Source organism: Pelobates fuscus, chromosome 3 (assembly GCF_036172605.1).
Source record: "Pelobates fuscus isolate aPelFus1 chromosome 3, aPelFus1.pri, whole genome shotgun sequence".
Lineage (NCBI taxonomy): Eukaryota > Metazoa > Chordata > Amphibia > Anura > Pelobatidae > Pelobates > Pelobates fuscus.
In genome coordinates, this window is record NC_086319.1 from 61,580,840 (window position 1) to 61,602,101 (window position 21,262).

The 21,262-nt window shown below is 37.8% G+C and overlaps 1 protein-coding gene across 2 annotated transcripts in view; it reads left to right on the top strand.

The window, feature by feature from the left end:
• CEP290 (centrosomal protein 290) overlaps positions 1-21,262 on the top strand; it is a 122,111-nt gene that overhangs the window by 78,821 nt on the left and 22,028 nt on the right. Inside the window, exons 41-47 of one of the 2 annotated variants that reach the window (XM_063447128.1) lie at positions 587-732; positions 3,494-3,649; positions 11,269-11,392; positions 16,574-17,494; positions 17,720-17,854; positions 19,123-19,209; positions 19,820-19,984. In XM_063447128.1, coding sequence (XP_063303198.1) covers positions 587-732; positions 3,494-3,649; positions 11,269-11,392; positions 16,574-17,494; positions 17,720-17,854; positions 19,123-19,209; positions 19,820-19,984 — 1,734 coding nt within the window. The remainder of the gene's footprint in view (positions 1-586; positions 733-3,493; positions 3,650-11,268; positions 11,393-16,573; positions 17,495-17,719; positions 17,855-19,122; positions 19,210-19,819; positions 19,985-21,262) is intronic. The other variant, XM_063447129.1, reaches the window with a different exon arrangement.

A 21,262-nucleotide genomic window follows, 5' to 3' on the forward strand; every position in this document is an offset into this window, starting at 1 on the left:
ATTTACAGCTACCCTCTTACCTTTTTTCTGCACTAGGGTGGCTTTCCTGGAGTGCTGCTGGCTGTTGGTGTGTGGAGTCTGCAGCAGCTCCCTCACTCCATTTGGCCGGCTCTCTTTAAGCCTGGGAGAAAGTGACAGGCTGTAACTTTCTCCCAGCATCCAATACTATACAGGGGCCCTGTCGCAGTCTTAAACGCCTGTGGAGATTTGACCGGGCCCCTGTTCAGCGACACCAATCAAGTGTTCCTAAGTGCTTGGGCCACCCAATGGGCAAATCGCAGCAAAACCCCAATTTTGTTCTCGCAGAACACCAATTGGGAAACGCTGCTCTAGCATTTCTATACATGTATCAAATAACAATGAATAAAATGTTCTATGTAAACTGCAGATAGCAGGTGTTGGTACTCTTGATGAAGTGCAGTTGTGTGTTTTATTCTATAAACCAGTTGCAGTTAACATTGAAGTTTATTTCTATTCCTTAATGGGAAACTTTTGTCTACTTGCTTAATTACTCTTAAATAGAAGATTGATCCAGTAGTTCAGTACAATAATTGTGTAACTAAATGTACATTATTTTTCTCCGTAGGGCTCTAAAGAAGAGATAATTAGATGGGAAGAAGGCAAGAAATGGCAAAGTAAAATAGAAGGAATGAAAAATAAGCTCAAAGACAAAGACAAGGAAATTGAATCTTTGACAAAACAGCTTACAACTTTGAAAGAGTTATATTCTAAGTAAGTGTGGTTTGTATGGTTTGTTGGGTTACAGTACATAATGGAATTAATACATGGTATTTTTAATATGTATAAAGCCTTGTACTATGTTTATAGATTTCTAGAAATTATTCTATTTTTCATTATCTTTTTGAAGGTGAACAATTTTGCTTTCCCTCCCTAACTCGCAGTAATCGTAGAAGATCCCAGTTTGTTTCTCTGTACCTATGGATACATAAAATATTGAATGTGTGCTTGTTGAAGTCTCTCCCAGCATCACATTACAAATCTGTGCCTAAAATTATGTATTTCAGTATTTTAAACTACTGATCCATGACTCCTATACAAGCTTGCAGCCTTGGAAATCAGTAGTTTTCATTTCTCAATTGTTCTTTAAAATTGTTTAGCATAATGTATTATTTTTTGCTCACTTGTGCCAATACAAAGTGAACCTATACCAGGTTCATCAGACTTATTGCACATCAGCCTTATACCACCACCCCGAACCAAAAACCCGGCAAGTTCTGTCTGCATGAGAAAACTTGCCAGCATTTCAGTTCTGGACTGCCATTATGGGTAGGATCAGTCTGATATGCTTAAGAATATTTTTTTCTCTGTAATGGCGCAAACTATTTTGAAACCTGAGCGGGGATTTACCGAAGGACAAGCTACTGAGTTTCTCAAATTCTCTGTTTTTCTTCCTTTCTTAGTATATATTTTGGTTATTTTTCACTCCTGGGTGGATCAAATTGTCAGCTCCCACCTGTTCTATATATATATTGAATGTTTTTTTGTTTTTTTTTCCTCCAATCAGTTGGTGTTGCATAACAAATCATCTATACATACTGCTAACAAATGTATTGAATTGAAGAAAAGATGTTCTAAAATATGGTGTGTTCCAATCCTACAAACAAATCTCAACACATGCGCTGCAGTTACTGTGAATATTCCTGTAGTGAGCTTGTCTTGCATTTTCAAAAGGAATATAAGGATGGAGTGACAGAATGCGCTCCATTATTTCAATCCATTCTGACCCAGGTGTACTGACAATGAAGCCAAAGAATAACTCACTTGTGAGTTTAGTGTGCAGAATAGCATTTCATTGTATTATGGTGGGTAGCTGCTCTGAAACACCATAAATTTATAGCAAAAAGTGATTTTCAAGCAGAACTTGTAAATCAGTGGGTGGAGAGCTAAAGTAATCAAATATTTGCTTACCCCTTACTAGGAAGTTTTATGTATTCTTGATGTGGGGTAATATGAAAAAAAGACAAAAGAACAGAACACATCTAGTGCAGATGGTACTTTAAGATAACTAACTGCAATCTCCAGAGACTGAGGATAGGTCTCTATAGCAATGCAGATGTAGATGAAGACCAAAGACTATGGTGCAGTATGTCTGGATGTATCATATACCTGAAATCCCTTGAAAATGGTCAATCTCGCCTTATTAAGAGCCCATATGTGCCTTGGCTCTCCGGTATAAATGCCTGGTGTCAGATTGTGGGATGACACTCCCCTAGCATGAACCTGGAACAGGACTTTCTGCCAGATACTGATAACATTCCACTATTTATCGTACAAAAAAAAAACAAATACAAAGTTACATATAAAAGCAAGTAAAAGAGAACTTATCAGTCTGTAATGTAGTCCTTAAGTGCCAAAACGCATTTCGCTGGGTTAGCTTCTTCAGTTGGCTGTGGTATCTTCCAGGTTCCAGAGTCCATTTAAATACCCATATTGATTGAATCCATTCCGGTCACATGATCCATATTCTCCAATCAATGGGCTCTATGGGCCAGATGCCCTTCCTGAATTTACTGTCCTAAAAAAAATACTAATAAGATGGGGTTAAGAAAACAGTTGGTTTTCATAAAATGTGGTATAGCTCAAAATCTACATTGAGACCTCCTGGTTGTAATGAATTAAAGTTAAAAATCCATTCCATCTCGACTCTGCCAATTTTTTTTGGCCAAATCGTCACCTCTCCAATTGCCAATCATCTTTTGAATGCCTATTCTTTTATATGTAACTTTGTTTTAGTTTTTTTTAACAATAAATAGTAGCATTTTATCAGTATCTGGCAGTAAGTCCTGTTTCAGGTTCATGCTAGGGTAGTGTCACCGCACAATTTGACACCAGGCATTTATACATGAGCCATGGCACATATGGGCTCTCAATATGGTGAGCGTCCTCATTTTAAAGTGATTTTAGGTCTATGATACATCCAGGCATGCTGCATCATAATCTTTTGTCTTGTTCAGTTTGAGATCCTCATCTACTCAAGAAGGTGGGGTGCTGCCTAAAAAGCACATCTGTACTGACAATGTAGTCCACATGAGTCAGGGAGGATGATTGCTCTTCCTGGAAAAGTGTTACCATGCAGGGCCAATTCATGGCAGTCACCTAGCTGAAGGTAGGGGAAATTATTCAGTATTGCATATTAAGTGTAGTACAGTTTTATAATGGTTTACTTGAAAACTTGTGTTTTGTATCTCTTTTTGTATTCAGCCATTTTGTATGTATTATGATAAGATTAATAGGTATGATTAGTTTTCACGTATATTATTATGTAATGGTTGCAATGTGTATGGCACACCCATCTATTTTTTTTCTAATGTAGTTAATTGATCTTTTTGAACCACAAACAACTTCACTTATACTTTTTGTATCCTGTACTATTTTGTTTCCTCCTTTCCAGTGTCTTACTTAGTGTTTTCACTGTTTTTATTAAACTTAATTATGCCAGGGTTAATTTGCTGATTGTGTTTATGCTTTGCAGAGCCGATCAAGAAAAAATGGTATTGACGAAAAAGCTGAAATCCCGTGGAGTTACTGTAGATCAAGTAGTAGGAGCGCGGACTGTGGAATCTGAGAAAGAAGTGGAGGAACTGCAGAAAATAAATTATAAATTAGAAAATGAAATTGCGCACATGAAGTAAGAGCTGCGAAATATTGTTTAATGTTAAAATTGTTTGTCCTTAAAAAACTGGTTGAAAGATAGAGGGCAGAAAGTTGTCCTTAAAGGCAAACTTAGACAAAATGGTGTGTGCCTCAGGATTCTGTGCCCGTTTAATGTATTAATGATGCAGGGAGCACATATCCGTGTTTGAAGACAACATATAGATAAGGTAATGCAATGAGTTGCAAAGGTAAAGGGCTACTCCAATCACCATGACCACTTTTGGTTTTAGAATTGGTCATGGTGGTAGGAATCTGTATGTACAGGGATTAGAGTAATATGCACTGCCGGCACACCTGACATAACTCCTGGTTGCCTAATGTTAAATCTGTGCATAGATACATCAGTTGTCAGCGCCCGTTGGTGACAGATGTTATCAGCTTCTACCCTTGAATTTAGCACTGGTAGAGCTCTAATTTCAGTATTCCCCGCCGTCCTTAATGTGCGTGCGTTTTTCTAATGCCCCCCCCCCCCCCCCTCCCTTGTCCATCCTCCTCTTTCCCCTGTGTACCCTCCACTCCTTTCCGCCTTTCATAAGCTCAGAGCATGTGCACTGAGTCAGTGAGAAATGTGTACGGACCACGGAATGAAAAGGAGTTACGTTGGATGGGTTGTGGAGAACAGCAAGGGAAGCTTTGTCTGGCACTGGATTCCATGTAAGTTATTAATGAATTAAAGATTTTAGTTTTGGTTAAAGATGAAAGCAGTAGCAGTATTGGTTATGTTGGCAAGTGTCCTATACTAATGTCAGCAGTTTCATGTAAACTGGGACTCTTCCTGGAGATCACCTCCTCCTCTGTCCCATTGGTAAAGCAGAATTAACAAATTAACACTCGTGCATTATCAATTTCTTCCAACTTCTTGCTTTCCTACGGGGAGGTCTAATGCACGTGGCATTTGCTTGTCGCAGGGGGCGGAGCGTCCCCTCAGATGTCCCGCAACTAGCAAATGCCTGGCAGGGGGACGCAAGTAAGGGGGGAGGCAGAGGGATCTATAGTGCCAGGAATGTAGCTTTGTATTCCTGGCACTTATAGTATCCCTTTAATTTTATTGTGTCACTGATGGGTGCTTTTCTAAAAGCTTAACTTTCTATTAACTCATGGCCAAATTAGGAAGCAAGTTATAAATATTTTAAAACGCACGTATTTCAAAATCCAAAATGACCAGTGCATCCAGCTGTATGTTAGTAGAATTATATAATTCCAAGCACAAGAGGTCATTCGGAAATGAAAAATGCATTAATAAAACATTTTGATTAAATAAATGATAGGGCTAAATTTACTAGCGTAAGGAAATTTGAAAGCTGTTCTAAGTGGTTCCATTTTCAAACGGGTTGCTAGTCTCCACAGAATAGCATGTGAATTCTCAATCACAACCTGTTCACCTCTATGTAAATCCTTGGAGTTTCCATTAGTGTGCATTAGTCTTTGTTTCATTTGGTTTCTATGTTCCTGAATTGCTCTTAATAATCCACCATGTGTGCTTCCTACTACTTTTCATACCGGCCACAGACATTTTTATTAATAAATCTTATTTTTAGCAGTTATTAGATGCTAGAAAGTTCATTTTATTCTGTATGAAAAAGATAGGATCGTTTTTTACTCATTTTTGGGGTTTTTTTTTTTGCTTAACAAGAACAAAGGTTGGGCTCTGCTGGGTTAGGCCATTGTACACTATTATATTTATAGATATAGAAAACAAGATATATATTTTGTAGATGGCACTCTCAGCATCAGGCAAGTATATTTCTGTTATATGGAGTGCAGGATTATTTTTCTTTATATATATATATATATATATATATATATATATATATATATACACACAGCGCTATGGAATTTGTTGGCGCTATATAAATAATAAAAAAATGATATATATATGTGTGTGTGTATGTGTATATTATACTAGAAATATTACATTGAGATTTATTAAGTACTTACTAGAATTAACTGAGTCGCTGAGTTTGAGCATTTTTCAAAATCTGCACTTTTTACCTAGAATTTGTATTTCAGTTTTCGGTTTCCAACAGCTGCATGGGGGAAAAAACTATATGTTTAGGGTAGGGATAGGCAACCTTTTAGCAGCACAATGCCAAAATTAAGACTTGGAAATCCCTATTTTTAAAATTTATTTTAACTTGTGTGAATATTGCGGTATGCTGCTTGTTTTATGCATGGGTGCTGTAGCTGCTTGGTAGGGTTGTATTTGTGGGTATGTGGGCTATGTTATGATGTGTCTGTATGTGAGCAGTTTGTTATATTCTGGTATTTGTGGTACCCCTACAATGCACAAAGGATGCTAAACCCTGGCGTGGGGAAATTGTATATCATAGCTAAAAAGTATTTCTTGCTAAAAACCTATTAATATATATATGTATTTGAGTTAATACTACATACGATTATAAAATGCATTGAGGCAAAACTCACCTTGTAATATTCCTCTTATAGATACTATAATGTTACATGGATCCTGTATAATACAATGCCTTGTTGAAATCTCAGAGTCCTGTTTAAGTGTTTGCAGTTATATTGTGTATGTAATGTAAAAAAGTTACATCCTTTCTGATTGTTACGGTCTTTGCAAATGACAGCCTTAATACATGGATGTAATTAGTTTGCCAGGTCAGTATGTGAACAATACAGGGTGCATAAAAGCCTGGATATAATTCTATGATATTACACTGCATAATAATGTAGGTGAGAACTAGCAAAGATAGCATATTATTAAGAAAGAAGCATGCACATTACATTCTCTGAATGCACTCTTAAGGTGATGAAAATGTGCTTTGTTGCACTTGAATGCAGAATATTTTTAGTATGATAAGTCACTAATGATTGGATATTATTAGTACACTCAATAGTGAACATATTCCATCTTTAATCATAAACTTTTCATTTAAATTATATCTTAGCTGAAGAAGAAAAAAAGAAAATCACATTGATTCGCTGGTCAATAACACTCTCATATGTTCTATTTGTTTTAAATGTTCCACAATATGTGTTTTGTGTTTTTTTTTTTCATTTAAAGAGTTAGTGTATTTTTCTTGTGAAAAACAAGAATTCATGAACTCTGAGAACAGCAACAGATCTTGCCCCTTGAGGCATGCCCGCTCGGATCTCATACAGGTTTTAGCTCACTTGGGCCATTACAGAGAGAACCATAGTCTGTTGTATATCAGACTGATTACCCCCTCTTGAGGTCAGTCCAGATCCACAATGGCAGCAGGTTCCCTTTGCACAAGAGCTACATCAAAGCCAGGTGATCGTTTTGGCTGCCAATGAGCCTCATCAGTGAGGTGTAGCTGGTACCCCTATAGGTACGGTGAAGAAGGGATCAACATCTGGATAACCAGAGCCTGTTTATATGCAAATCAGCCCAAAACTAGACTAGATATAGAATAGATAACAGCTCAAATAGCTTGCACTTGTATACCTCACTGACAACGCCTAACAAAGACAAATTGTCTGGGGTTGCTGTATCTTCTTCTGTTAAATCGGTATGTGTGTGATCAGTCTGATTTGGCTTTGGCACAAGTGAGCTAAAACCTATATAAGACCGGAGTAGGAAGGGTGCTGAAAAGCAAGCTAATTGAGCATGTGTCTGTTATCAGTGTTCTCATAAACTCTTGGTATTATTAATGTGACATGCTATTTACTAATCTAATTAAAGGAACTGTATTGGGAAAAAATTCTGAATAGTAGAAAAATAAGCTACTAAGTTACACAACAAATACAGCATTCAGGCACTAGAACTTACATATACACATTTCCTGACTAGATTAGATATCATATAATATATGTTTATTATGAATAAATATAGAGACAGACAAACTCATAAATACCTTTAAAGCATTGTATACTTTCTCTCTCTCTCTATATATATAAGAGAGACAGACAAACTCACAAATGCCTTTAAAGCATTGTATTCTCTCTCTCTCTATATATATATATTGTAACAAACCACCTCTTTTACAGGTAGGGTTGTCACAGATCTTGCAGTAACCACCGCCTTCTAGGGTATATAATGTCCAGGACACAGTCAGCTCGGTTTTCCTTTTTTTTATTCAATACGAAAACAGGTGCTTTAAATAATAACAAAAACAAACAAAATCCCTTGCTCTTACTTGAGCTCTTACTAGACAGGCTTTCCCACTTACCAATTTTCCAAACAAAAGAAATGTCTTTGCAATGAACACAGTTGTCATTCACTCTCCTAGCTGTCTTTTCCTCCCTCACCCTGCAGCAGGCTGCACTCTTCATTTAAAGGCCTGTCTACTAATTGACTAGCTACAGGTGAGTGTCAATTAGTTAACTCTTAAATCAGATCTAAATTGTGGTTTGTTACACAGCAACTAGTGCTGTTGGAGCATTGGCCCACCCTGCTCTCCAAATACTCCGCCCCAGGGACCTATACCATGTTTTGCAGAACCTCAGCAATGTAGATTGCAAACACTAACATCTTCCCTGGGGCATTTAACTGAAAATTCTCAGGTTGCAGTTTAGCAAATCAGGCCTGATGTATCTTCCATCAACCACAATGCCACTTTTACGCTCACAATATATATATATATATATAGAGAGAGAGAGAGAGAGAGAGAAACTCATAAATACCTTTAAAGCATTGTATTCTCTCTCTCTCTCTCTCTCTCTCTCTATCTATATATATATATAGATAGAGAGAGAGAGAGAGAATACAATGCTTTAAAGGTATTTATGAGTTTCTCTCTCTCTCTCTCTCTCTCTATATATATATATATATATTGTGAGCGTAAAAGTGGCATTGTGGTTGATGGAAGATACATCAGGCCTGATTTGCTAAACTGCAACCTGAGAATTTTCAGTTAAATGCCCCAGGGAAGATGTTAGTGTTTGCAATCTACATTGCTGAGGTTCTGCAAAACATCTATATAGATAGAGAGAGAGAGAGAGAATATAATGCTTTAAAGGTATTTATGAGTTTGTCTGTCTCTATATTTATTCATAATAAACATATATTATATGATATCTAATCTAGTCAGAAAATGTGTATATGTGTGTGATGCTTTAACTCTGTCTATCTACAGTGGGTAGTGAGGTTGGCTGATAGGGACTGGCAGAAGAGGGGTTAACAATGGGTAGGGAGGTTGGCTGACAGGGAAGGGCAGAGAAGGTGTAGCGGACTCCGGGTAACCCGACTGGTTACCTCCGCTAGTTCTCCTCTCAGCCAGACTGGAACCGTTGTGTGATTAAGCTCTTATCCCCCCCAGTAACTAGACGAGACATTGTTCTGGGAATCATCTGGTTTATTCAGGTCAAACACTCTCAATTTATACACAGACCCCAGCAAGGGGTCTCCATACAGAAACATAGCAAGCCACTCCCTGTCGTCCCTGTGTCTGGGAGATAATTTATTCAGAAACTATAACTGAATTACCTCTGTTACAGGGCATCATACATAGTATTTATATAACACCCCAAAAGTACCCCCAACATTAACAGGAACCCCACAAGAGTCATATCCCCGGATGGCTGGTCCCTGTTCAGGGGTGCCTGTGCAAACACCATACAAGATATTCCCTTGGTTTCAGGGAGCGAATGCTCCCCCCTAGTCTGTAGTTCCCATCTCCTGAGCGTCGTTCCAATAGCTGGTCGGGAAGTGGGACGGGCAGCGGTACAATCTTTGCTGGATTGTGCGAATAGACGCAGCCTACGTTTGGGAGACAAAATTACCACAATCCTTTTGTCAACCACGTCCGTTCGATTACACGAAATGGCGGCCACCCAGGGTTATTTTCCTTACGGTTTCGCACTTAGTTTAACTGGTGTTAAGGTTCTACTGGGGTACAGGGATGGTCCTCGTTCAGGAGTCGAATAAAGTGGGTTTGGGTGCAATTACTCCCGAACGTATGCAAAGAAGAAATAGTTGAAAGAAACGGTGCATTCCGCCACAGACAGGTTAACACTGGGTAAGAAGGTTGGCTGACAGGGAAGGGGTTAACACTGGGTAGTTAGCTTGACCGACAGGGAGGTGTTAACACTGGGTAGTGAGAGTAGCTGATAGGGAGAGGTTAACACTGGGTAGTGAGATTGGCTGAAAGGAACTAGCAGGGGAGGGGTTAACACTAGGTAGGGATATTGGCTGTCAGTCAAGGGGCTAACACTGGGTAGGGAGGTTAGCTGACAGGGACTGGATGGGAATTTATTTCATTACAGGAGGGAGGGAGAGGAGCACGTTAGCTCTAGCTGCAGTGCAGTGGGTGCTGTGAGCATTCCTTACACTAGATAAGACATGCCTCTTTTTGCACTGGCTGCAAAATGTATGTTTCTTTCAAAGATTGTGAATCAGAAACATGTTGAAATGTGAGAGGGGGTGGCTAAGGACGTGGGGTTACACTGATGAAAACCGCAAAACATTTTCAGCTTATTACCTTTAATTTAAGCTTAACTTGTTTAGCTGCCTGGAGTGTCCCTTTAACACATTGTTGTTTCCTGATTAGGCTTTAGCATGAATGTGCTGTTGTCCCCAGCCTGGTTGTGTACACTTCCTACAAGTACAAAGTAAAGTGGCACTACTGTTATAGCAGCACTAGTCATGTTCTGAGCCTTTTCTTCTGTTTAATCCAAATTAATTTGTCCTCTTACTCTGTAGTCATTCTTTTTAGTTCTCAGTCTTCTCTCTATGTAAACTTGCTGAACCAGATGATCGGTTCTTGGTTGTCTTGGAGCATTCAGTGACTAGGCATTTGTTTATCCTACCTCCCCTTTGATTCTTGTTCAGCGTTTGTTTCCTTGACGTCCTTGAATGTTATTTAAAGCCCATAGCCTGCCAAATTGACCTCTGGATTTGGCCCTTTTGTGCCTTCTGACTGTTTTAGTCTATCTTTCTTTTAAATCCATTCAAACAAATCCCAGTGCCACCCATTACTCAATTTATGCCTCAGTTCGACTGTTTGCACTGCTGTACCGTATCTATGAACCTGTAACATATTTCAGGTTATGTATTGTGATGGATCTCTGCTCTAAAGTTAGTAGTAGTCACAAGTGGACAAATGAGCACCCCTGGAGGGGCGATACCAGGGGCATACTGAATTCTATATTTTAGAAACATTATAAATTCAAAGAATAGGTAAGTAAACATGAGCAAAATGCTAAACTTAAAAATAAAAAGTTAACGTAACAGTTTGTAATGCTCAATTAATTATTTTAATGTCTTTGTGTTTGTTTTTCATCAGATACCGAGTGTGCATTGTATTACTCTGTTGTTCTTTTTCACATTATTATTTTGTCAATCAATTGACAGCATATTTTGTATTGCTGTACATTTATGATAATTAGTTGGCAAAGCATCATGGGAGCTGCAGTTCTCCACTGGAAAAATTGTCCATGTTTTGAGTTCAGTAATGCTGACCTCAAATTTGATGTTCACTTCGAATTACTGACAATTCACACTTTAAGGAGTAACTTTGCACTTGCCTTAAGAGAAAATGATTTGTTAGTAGTTAAGCTATCGTACATTTAAGAGAACTGTATCTTATAAGAAGTCCATGTGTGAGACATGCTTTCCATGTAGTACTAGTCTTGTGTATTCCTGTCTGATCCAAGCCTTTATTTACACAGGACACAGCAAGCCTTGCCTAGAGATTCGGTGGTAGATGACTTGCATATGAAAAACCGGTATCTGCAGGAAAAGCTCCTGCTGTTGGAAAGGCAGGTTTCTAAAGAGAACCTTTCCAGACCTTCGGTAAGTACTGAATGGTAATAGAGAATGAATGGCGAAGGAGGAGTGACGATCTGTCATGCACCATCCCAAATTATTCATTCTGTAGCAGGCAGTAATATTCTGAGAGCTCCCAGCCCATGTTAATAAACTGTTAAACCCTTTGGAAAGGATTAAGATTACAATGGGGTCAATCGAGTGCAGTGGTTATGGTATCTAGAGTGTCCATTTAATTGGTTTTATTTTGTAATTGAGGTGTTTGCATCCAATCTACACACATGTTGCTTATTTAAATCTAAATCCAAAACACAAGACTATTTTAAGTATGAATTACATTTAGTTTAAACAATAGAAAGTATTTTTCATTTTTTTTCAACACAAAAACAAAAGAAAATCTTGTATTCTTGCTTTTCTAGAACAGAACAATTTGGCAGATTGCCACTGAAATCTGTAATTATTAAGCATTTTTGTACACCAACATTTTCTGCAGCATTTTAAAACTATATAGCTGGGTTATTTAACCCCTTAAGGATTTCCGTCATGCTGGTCCTACCCTTAAGGACGCATGACAGAACATTTCCGTCATGCAGTATTTTTCCAGCAGGGTCTATTACCTTGCTGGTAACTATGAGCCCCAGGTATCATTTGATTCCTGGGGCTCCCCTCTCTCACCTGGGGCCAGAATTAGTGTCCCCAGACTGACTGATGCTCTGTTTGCAGAGCTCAAAGTGAGCGCTGCAAACAAGCATTTAAATGGGGATTTAAATCCCCACTATTACAATTTGGTGTGATCAGGGTTAAATCCCTGCTAACACAAGGGAGTTCCAGGTATCAATGGAACCTGGGGCTCCCCTCTATCAGCTGGGGACATTTTTAGTGACCCCAGCCTTTTTGATGAGTTACGTGCAGTGCTGGAAGTCAGCGTGGCATGTATCTGCTTAAATAGGCATTTAAATGCCTATATCTAGATTGTGGTGTAAGCAGGGTTAAATCCCTGCTCACACCAGGAAACCCAGGTATCATTAGAAACCTGGGGGCCCCCTCTGTCAGTTGGGGCCATTTTTAGTGGCCCCAGGTTTTTTGATGAGCTGCATGCAGAGCTCAAAATGAGATCGGCATGCAGCTGTTTAAATGGGGATTTAAATCCCCATAGAGCACAATGCAGTGTGAGCAGGGTTAAATCCCTGCTCACACTAGGAAACCCAGGTATCATTAGAAACCTGGTTGTCCCCTCTGTCAGCTGGGGCCATTTTTAGTGGCCCCAGGTATTTTGATGAGCTGCATGCAGAGCTCAAAGTGAGGTCGGCAAGCAGCTCTTTTAATGGGGATTTAAATCCCCATAGACAGCAATGTAGTGTGAGCAGGGTTAAATCCCTGCTCACACTAGGAAACCCAGGTATCATTAGAAACCTGGGGGTCCCCTCTGTCAGTTGGGGCCATTTTTAGTGGCCCCAGACTTTTTGATGAGCTGCATGCAGTGCTGAAAGTTAGCACTGCATGTAGCCATTTAAATCCACAAAGAACACTGCAGCTGAGCGATCAAGCTCAGCTACAGTCATTCTCTCAAGTGATCTGGTGCTTGGGAGACCCCCAGCGTCTGAACAAACCCTGGAGGATCACCCTCTATGCCCAAATGCCATTCTGATCAGTGCTGGGCATTTTTAGTTGCCCAGCACAGATCGCATTGCATTGGGAATAATGTCTTCAATGTAAGAGATGGGAGACTGCAATACTGAAAATAGCCAGTAGATGGCAGCAACATACCACTGTGTTTTAGTTTAAAATCCCTTTACCAATATCAGCACTGATATTAGTAGAGGGAAACCTTTGGGATTAAGATTAAATTAAGGATTACAATTAAGGATTATTATTCGGTTTAGCATAAATACTAGATTTATTATCAGGTTTATTACTGGGTTTATTATTAAGTTTATGTTTGAGATTAGGTTTATAATTAATTGTAGTATTGGGATTATGTTTCAGATTAGGATTCAGATTATGGTTCAGATTAGGATTAGGGTCAGCACGGGCATCCCTTGCTGAATATAGCAATGGAATTCCTCGGCTGACACCAGCAGGGGGAATCATGTTAACACTATTGCTAAAGGTAGGATTGAGATTAGGTTTAAGGTTATAATTAAGGTTACACATGGGATTACGTTATGGGTTAGGATTGTGGTAATGGTTTATTATTAGATTGAGGGTTAGATTTGGGATTAGGATTTGGTTTAGAATTAGGGCTTGGTTTGGGATTAGAGATTTAGATTAATATTAAGATCGCTACTTTCCAAAGATTTGCATATGGGGTATATTTGTACTGAGAAGATGTTGCTGAGTACAGCTAAGATAATTTTATGACAGTGGGAAACAGGATATTTAAAAAATAATCATCAGAAATACTATGTGTATGTAAAAATGTTAAAATAAAAATGAATACCACAAACTTTGAAACAAAATGGTAACAAAATGTCACGTCAATAAAGCTTCTAATATTTTATATGAGGGTCCCCATGTTGTCCACTTTTGTAAATGGTATGCATTGGTGGCGTTATTTAAATATATGAGCGACTAAAATGCCCCAAAATGAAACAATGACCATTCGTCAATTTGCCATTTAAAAAAACCTGTAATGGGCCGGGTATGATTTTAGCCCTGTATTTTTTCACAAAAACCTGGCTAAGGTGTACAAAGGGGGTAATTTTGTACTCAGGAAATATAGCTGAGAATAATTTCGTGATTTAATTTACAGTAACATATATCAAGTTTCCGAAATTAACTACTAAAATAAAACGTGTGTATAAAAATGCAAAAATAAAACAATATGATAACATTTGAAAGTAATTGGTGCTAACATAACTGTATAATAAAGCTCAAAATATACCATATGACATAGCCCGTGGTGTCTACTTTCACAAATGGTATGCATTTATGGAGTAATTTTAACTGTCAAACTGCTACAATGACCTAAAATGTGATATAGACACACCAAATCCATTTATCAAAATTCTAATTGTAAAAACTGTAATGGTCAGGACTCGTTTAAGGCACTGTAGCTTCACAGGATAGTGTCAAAGACATACATTGGGGGTATTGTTTTATTCACTAGAGTTTGCTGAGCATAATTATGGGGTTTTGATCACAGTGGCACATACCAGACTTGAAAAATGACCCCCAAAAATTTAATGTGTATGTAAAAAATGCCAAAAAAAATATTTTACCACAAAGTTTGACATATACTGGTGAAAAAATGGCATCACGCTAAGGCACAATATATACCATATGAGATACACTGTAGTGTCTACTTTCACCAATGGTAGGTCATTGAGGGATAAATTCAACAGTTAAACTGCTACAATGCCCCAAAATGAGACTTGCTCCATCAAATTCATCTATCAAAATTATCACTGTGAAAACTGAAATGGTCAGGTCTCTTTTATGGCACTATAACTTCACAGTATAGTGGCAAGGACATAGATTGGGGGTATCATTTTACTCTGTTGATATGGCTGAAAACAATATGGGGTTTTCTACAGCAGTAGTATATATCAACTTTATGAAATACACATTAAAAATCCTTGTTTTATGTGTGTATGTTAGAAATCTGAAAAAAACACAATTTTACTACACGATTTAGCAGAGATTGGCAGCGAAATGGCTACGTAAAAAGTGTCAGAATACCCTTTGGTAAATAGCCTGTGATGTGTGCTTTATATAAATATATACCGTATTTATTCGAGTATAACGCGCATTTTTTTTAACCGATTTTTAATTTAAAATTAAGGGTGCGCGTTATACTCGAATAAATATACCTTCCAGGACCGCCGGGCTCATGACAAGCCCGGCGGTCCTGGGGGGTGGGCAGCAAGCATTTACTCACCTCCGTGCAGCTCCTCCAGCTTCCCAGTGTAAATCTCGCGAGACCCGCGGCCAGCTCTGACGCTCTGACGTCGTCAGAGCTGGCCGCGGGTCTCGCGAGATGTACACTGGGAAGCTGGAGGAGCTGCACGGAGGTGAGTAAATGCTTGCTGCACACCCCCCCAGGACCGCCGGGCTTGTAATGAGCCCGGCGGTCGGTATTATCGAGCACCCACTCGAATATTTATTCGAGTATAACAAGCACCCTAATTTTAGATTAAAAATCGGTATAAAATTTTATACCGATTTTTAATCGAAAATTAGGGGTGCGCGTTATACACGTGTGCGCGTTATACTCGAATAAATACGGTACTTTTGTGCAGCAATTTTGCTTTCTGTGATGGCTATTAAGCTTACAAGACAAACATGCCAAATTCTAAAATTGCTCCACATTAAAAAAAGTTTTTACTCCTTGTATTTTGTGACCTGTAACTTTCAAAATAAGCTGAAATCCTAGACATATTATGTACTCTGAAAATCAGAACAACTAATTGAATATTTTTTAAATTACTTTCCTTAAGCTGCACTTATTATACACACGTTATTATTGCCTAAACTGTGAAAAAAAACAATTTATTTTTAAACATTTTTTTTTCATTTTTTTGGATTTTTTTAATAATAAATAAGAATTTATATATGTATATGTCACATCAGATTAAAGCCCTTTTTGTCCTTTAAAAAACGATATATAACGTGTTGGTGTAATAAATAAGAAAAATGCAAACAGAGGTTGAACACACACAGCAAAAAATGCAAAAAATGCTTGTGTCCTTAAGGGTAAGTCCAGTTTTTGAAGCTGCGTCCTTAAGGGGTTAACGATGACTAATAGGCTGACAAAATCAAGTCGGCCGACACAAGAGGTGATGGCCCTGCTCAAATTAGCAATTATTAAGTGATTTTTTTAATAAGTGTATATGAATGGACTAGAAAGTCAAAAATATTTATTGTATGGTAACCATGTAAAATTGCTCTGTGTTAAGTTTATTGATGAAATATATTGGATTTGCTGCATAACTGCCTTAGTATTAGGAGGAACTGAAATAAAAATTCTTCTTTTTTTTAATTGTCAAACATATAAAGCAATAAGACAAATCTGGTAATTGCAATATCATAGATATTGCAAAACACAGAATTTTGACATGGCCATACAATAATTTTTGTATCACTTTAAAAATACACTATGTCCAAAAAAAGGAATATTAAAAACTTTCTGTCTTTAATATGTTGCCACTGTCTTTCCTTATTTCTGTTCTCTTTTGTATGCAAACATTGCTATATCTCGCTAAACAGAGTGTAGCAGGAGACACAGATGAATTGACTTTTCCTTTATTTGAGACTGGAGCTTCAACATACAAAAACTCTGTATTTCCTAATAAAAAGCGAAACCTATTGAGAAGAACAAAGGGAAGCAAACAATTCCTTTCTGATGGTAAATTGTGTGATGGAGGATATATATCTCCTTCAAGTAGAGAAGAACATCTAAAAGGCCAGGTAGATAGTATGGGAGCCATCTCCAAACAATGTGATAGTTATGTTTTAGATGAGGAAAACATTCTTAATCCACAAAATGAACAAGATGTTAAAAAGGCTGCTGTAATTCCATCAATAGAAAAAGAACGGTTTCTTTCCACCCACAAGACATCACCTGTTCCAGATAATTCTTTAGCATCTAAAAATCTAGATGCGTCTCCAATAGCAAGTAATGGATCACCTTCTGCAAGTAGAGAAACAACCCCTGGACCCAGTGATTTTTCAGCATCTGCAAGTGAAGGAGCAACTTCAAAACCATGTGATGTCTCACTTCCTGTTAGTACAACTGCTACACCAGGGCTGGGCGATGCTTCATGTGCCGCAAGCACACAAGCTATTAATGAACAGGGATCGCATGATAGCAGTGAAGAAAATACTTTAGATACAATATCAAACAAGGACTATACAGTGGGCATGGAAGACTATCACAATGGAGAACTTCAAAATACAAAAGAAGAAACAAGGGAGCAAGAGTTAACTAACCTGAGTGTTTCAAGATGTAGTGAAAGTAGATCAGAATCTCAAGCTGCATGCAGTACTAATTCATCACGTAGAACCTCTGCAGCTGAACATAGAGTTAGCATTGAGGACACCAGCGTAGCACAACCCGCAGAAGAAGAATTGACAAAAAGCTGCATCTCTAAAGTAGAAATGAGCTCAGAACAAAATGTTCTACCCCAGGTTTGACTCTGTTAAATCTCCTGCATCGACCCTTTTTATTAACCCTTGTAATTTATGAAGACTTAGAACTCTTGCATAGTTCATTCTTAGCTATATGTGTAGAAGCTTAGTCTTGCCATTTCCTTGATACCCTTGTGTGCTCTTATTTTTCTTAAGTTAAATGTTTATAAACAAAAAAGAAATGATGTTTGTGTCTATTTTTTGTTACCTTCTCTTCCTGTTAAGACCTCCGGGATAGGGTCAGATTATCAGCTCAGTAGAGATATGGAACTTCAGAAAGAAAATCTGAGGTTATCAGCTGAAAATGTGGAGTTGCAGCTTCAGCTAGAGCAAGCACAGAAAGATCTTCCTCGATTAAAGGTACCAATTGCTAACTATATTTTATTTATTTAACATTTATTCTATACTGCCCTTACTTGGAGGGTTTTATAAAGCTTAGTAATTATTTATGAGTAATGGGTTTCAGAGAGTAGGATTTAGAACTGGACATAGTGGGACAAGATAAATAAGAAAACCTCTCAGAGAATTTGTGTTGTGCCATTTGTAGCATCTGTGGGGGTTTGCTAAGCAAGATAGCCCATTAGTATAACAATCAAAGGGGACAATATGGGTTGAGAGAAAAGGTAACAAGAAAGACATTAAATGGGATGGTTTGAGGATGTAGGGCTAACGTGTATAAACTTGTATACGCAAAGACTCTTCACCCTGGTTTTATTATGATTATATACACGTGAATGCCAACAAGACCTCAGACTTCGTCACAATGGAAAGTCAGTGTATGGTTTTTGCAACATGAGAAAACAAGAAAACTGATACATTTCAGCTGTGGAAGTGCCCCTTGCCACTCTGAGCTGGTTATTGTATAATTATAACATGATGAATATCGCAAAAATATGAAACCAGTAGTATGTCCTTGATAATGACAAATATTTAGACATGTAGAAATGTAAGTTGCTTCACTCCGTTACATAGCTAATCAGTCATTTTAATTCTATTCACACATTTCTGCCTCTCAGAGATTCTGTAACACGCCATCTTCACATAAGGTTTGAGGACCTATTCAGTAAATTGTAATTAAGGAAAAATGGCAACGATATTGCTATTTGCAAACTTTAGGACATTAGCATTGAGAAAGGGCTGCTGCTCGAAACGTTTGCTGCATTAACTTTGTCCTCCAATAAATTGTGGTAGTACCTGGGTGTTCACATATCTTGATCTCTTCTCTAACAATGTCCTTCTGACAAAGTATCCGTTATTTCCCCATGTGTCTTCCTCCCTCCGTTCTTTGTTATTCCCAAAAAATCAACAAGAATAGATTTTGCATAAATTCATGTGAAGGAACATTCTTATAAATCAGCCATGATTTGCATTTTCTATCATGTTGGACATTGTATGTTTACAACTTATTTAATCCCCTAGATAGCCCAAGGAGTGTTTAATTACATTCTCTCAAAAGAAAATGAGTGTAAGAGCTGTCTCATCTGCTGTAACCATGGATTCTCGATTATTGTAATGAATCACTAGCATTACTGTGGTCATCTTTGACCCCTCTTAGTAAGATACTGCTAATTACATTCACATTAGATTTACAATGCTATACTAATTTCTGACCCTAATTTATTTCATAGGATCAGATCACTAATTTGAAAGAAATGTGTGATCTTCTCAAAAAAGAGAAACTGGATGCCGAGCGCAAATTGGGAAATGTCAGAGGGGTGAGCATTTTGTTTTCTTGAGTAATAGATGTAGGTAAATTTATGTTGCATTTGAATTCAAGTGGTGCAGAGGTCCAAAAGAAACCGTTAAAATGTGTTACACATAGTAATGTTTATATTGTGCAAATGTTTACTGTTAAATGTCTCGCGATCTGCTTAATAACGTACAATGTGTCTTTGTAAATATAAGTATATAATTGATAATAAAATGTCGGCAATTTATTAAAATAAGATGCGTCAATAGGGAAAATAATACAATTATGGCAGTTAGTAGCAAAATGAAATCAAATGTTAAGATAACTTTATTATGATAGAATTTTCCAACCTCCTGTGAATGATTTTAGAAAGTCACACAATGAGAAAAATTGTGAAATGTGCTGTTATGTATGAACCCAACTCAGACGTTTTTGTCTATACTTTGCAAGTGCTAAGGAACTTCAAACACAGAACCGCGATTAGTGTTAGAAACAACAGAGATACTTGTTTTCATTCTATGTGCACATTACCAATTATAACAAACATAAGTAACAAACACATGCATGTTGTGAGGTGGGGGGAGCAGGAGAGAGAAATACATTATTGTCCATTTTCGTCTTTACCACTTACTCAGTCTGGAAGAAGCGGAAAGACCGTTCCCGAGCTGGAAAAGACTATTGCTTTGATGAAAAGAGTAGTAGAAAGAGTTCAGAGAGAAAATGACGACCTTAAAAAAGCCCCGGGAGTTGTGTCCAATGAAAAATTGACAAACCTTGAACTGGAAAATGAACGGCTGAAGGTATTTTCTCTTATCTGCTTACATGAACATGCCGCAAGGCACAGATTTCAGAACCAAGCATGAAAGTGCTGCGATGCTTATCTCTGTCTGGGGCATTTTTCTTATCACTGCCAGGGCTAATGATTTTCATTTTACACTTTCAGAGGCTGTTTCAAATCCATTATACCTGAATAATCCATACTCTAGATTACGAAAGGAAAAATATATGTTTAGGTCATAAGCATCTACTAAACTACTGCAACAACAAAAAAACAAGTTGTATTACTGGTTCCTTGTTTGAAGTTTTGTTAAAAGAAAAAAGGTAGAGAATGGATCATCATTTTTAGAACACTAATCACAAAAGCGTTAATTCACATATGACCATAGACTTGTCTGTCGAATTTTGTGATCCATAATCCATTAGTTCAATTAGTGGTCTGTGTAAGTATTGATATATCGGCTTGCACAACAAATATTTTTCCTTACATGGAGAATGTTCTCAAATTGATCTTCTGTCTGTTGTACCACAGTACTCTCTGGAATTTCCATCACCATAATTATATTATTTGACAGTTACATTTTCGTTAAGTGACATCAATTGCCCCAGGTATGTTTCCAGCCTTCAGAATGTGGTCTATATATAACTATATAATTATCTATAGATTTACAGTACCTCTGTTCCTTGTATTATGTAAAACTGAGCTTTCTTGTTATGTATGCTCCTTTTACAAACTCACTCCTTTTACAAATTCACTCCTTAAAAGTTGTGTTTTTCACAGTGAGAAGCACACAAGCGCCTCTAGCGGCTGTCAATGAGACAGCCACTAGAGGACATAGGGGGAAGGCTTAACCCATTCATAAACATAGCAGTTTCTCTGAAACTGCTATGTTTGTGAAAAAATGGGTTAACCCTAGAAGGACCTGGCACCCAGACCACCTCATTAAGCTGAAGTGGTCTGGGTGCCTAGAGTGGTCCTTTAAGCATGACAAACTACTATTAAGCATAGTTGAATCGTATACCTAGCATGTTTTATAACGAAATGCCAATGTCAACATACCGTTTAACATTTCATAATCTTCTATTAGCATTTCTTTGAGCCTGTCCTGTGAGCTTGTTTTACCCGCGCAAAACTTAAGCCCTCCTACTAAAGTTGTTAATGTTCGTTAAACACTCTAATTTCCTAACAATATGCTAGACTAAACATGTACCTCCCTGTTTACACGCATTGCCTAAAAGTATATTATAATGATCCTCGACTATTGTTGTCAACGAATTGCACACCGTCAGATATCCTGAAT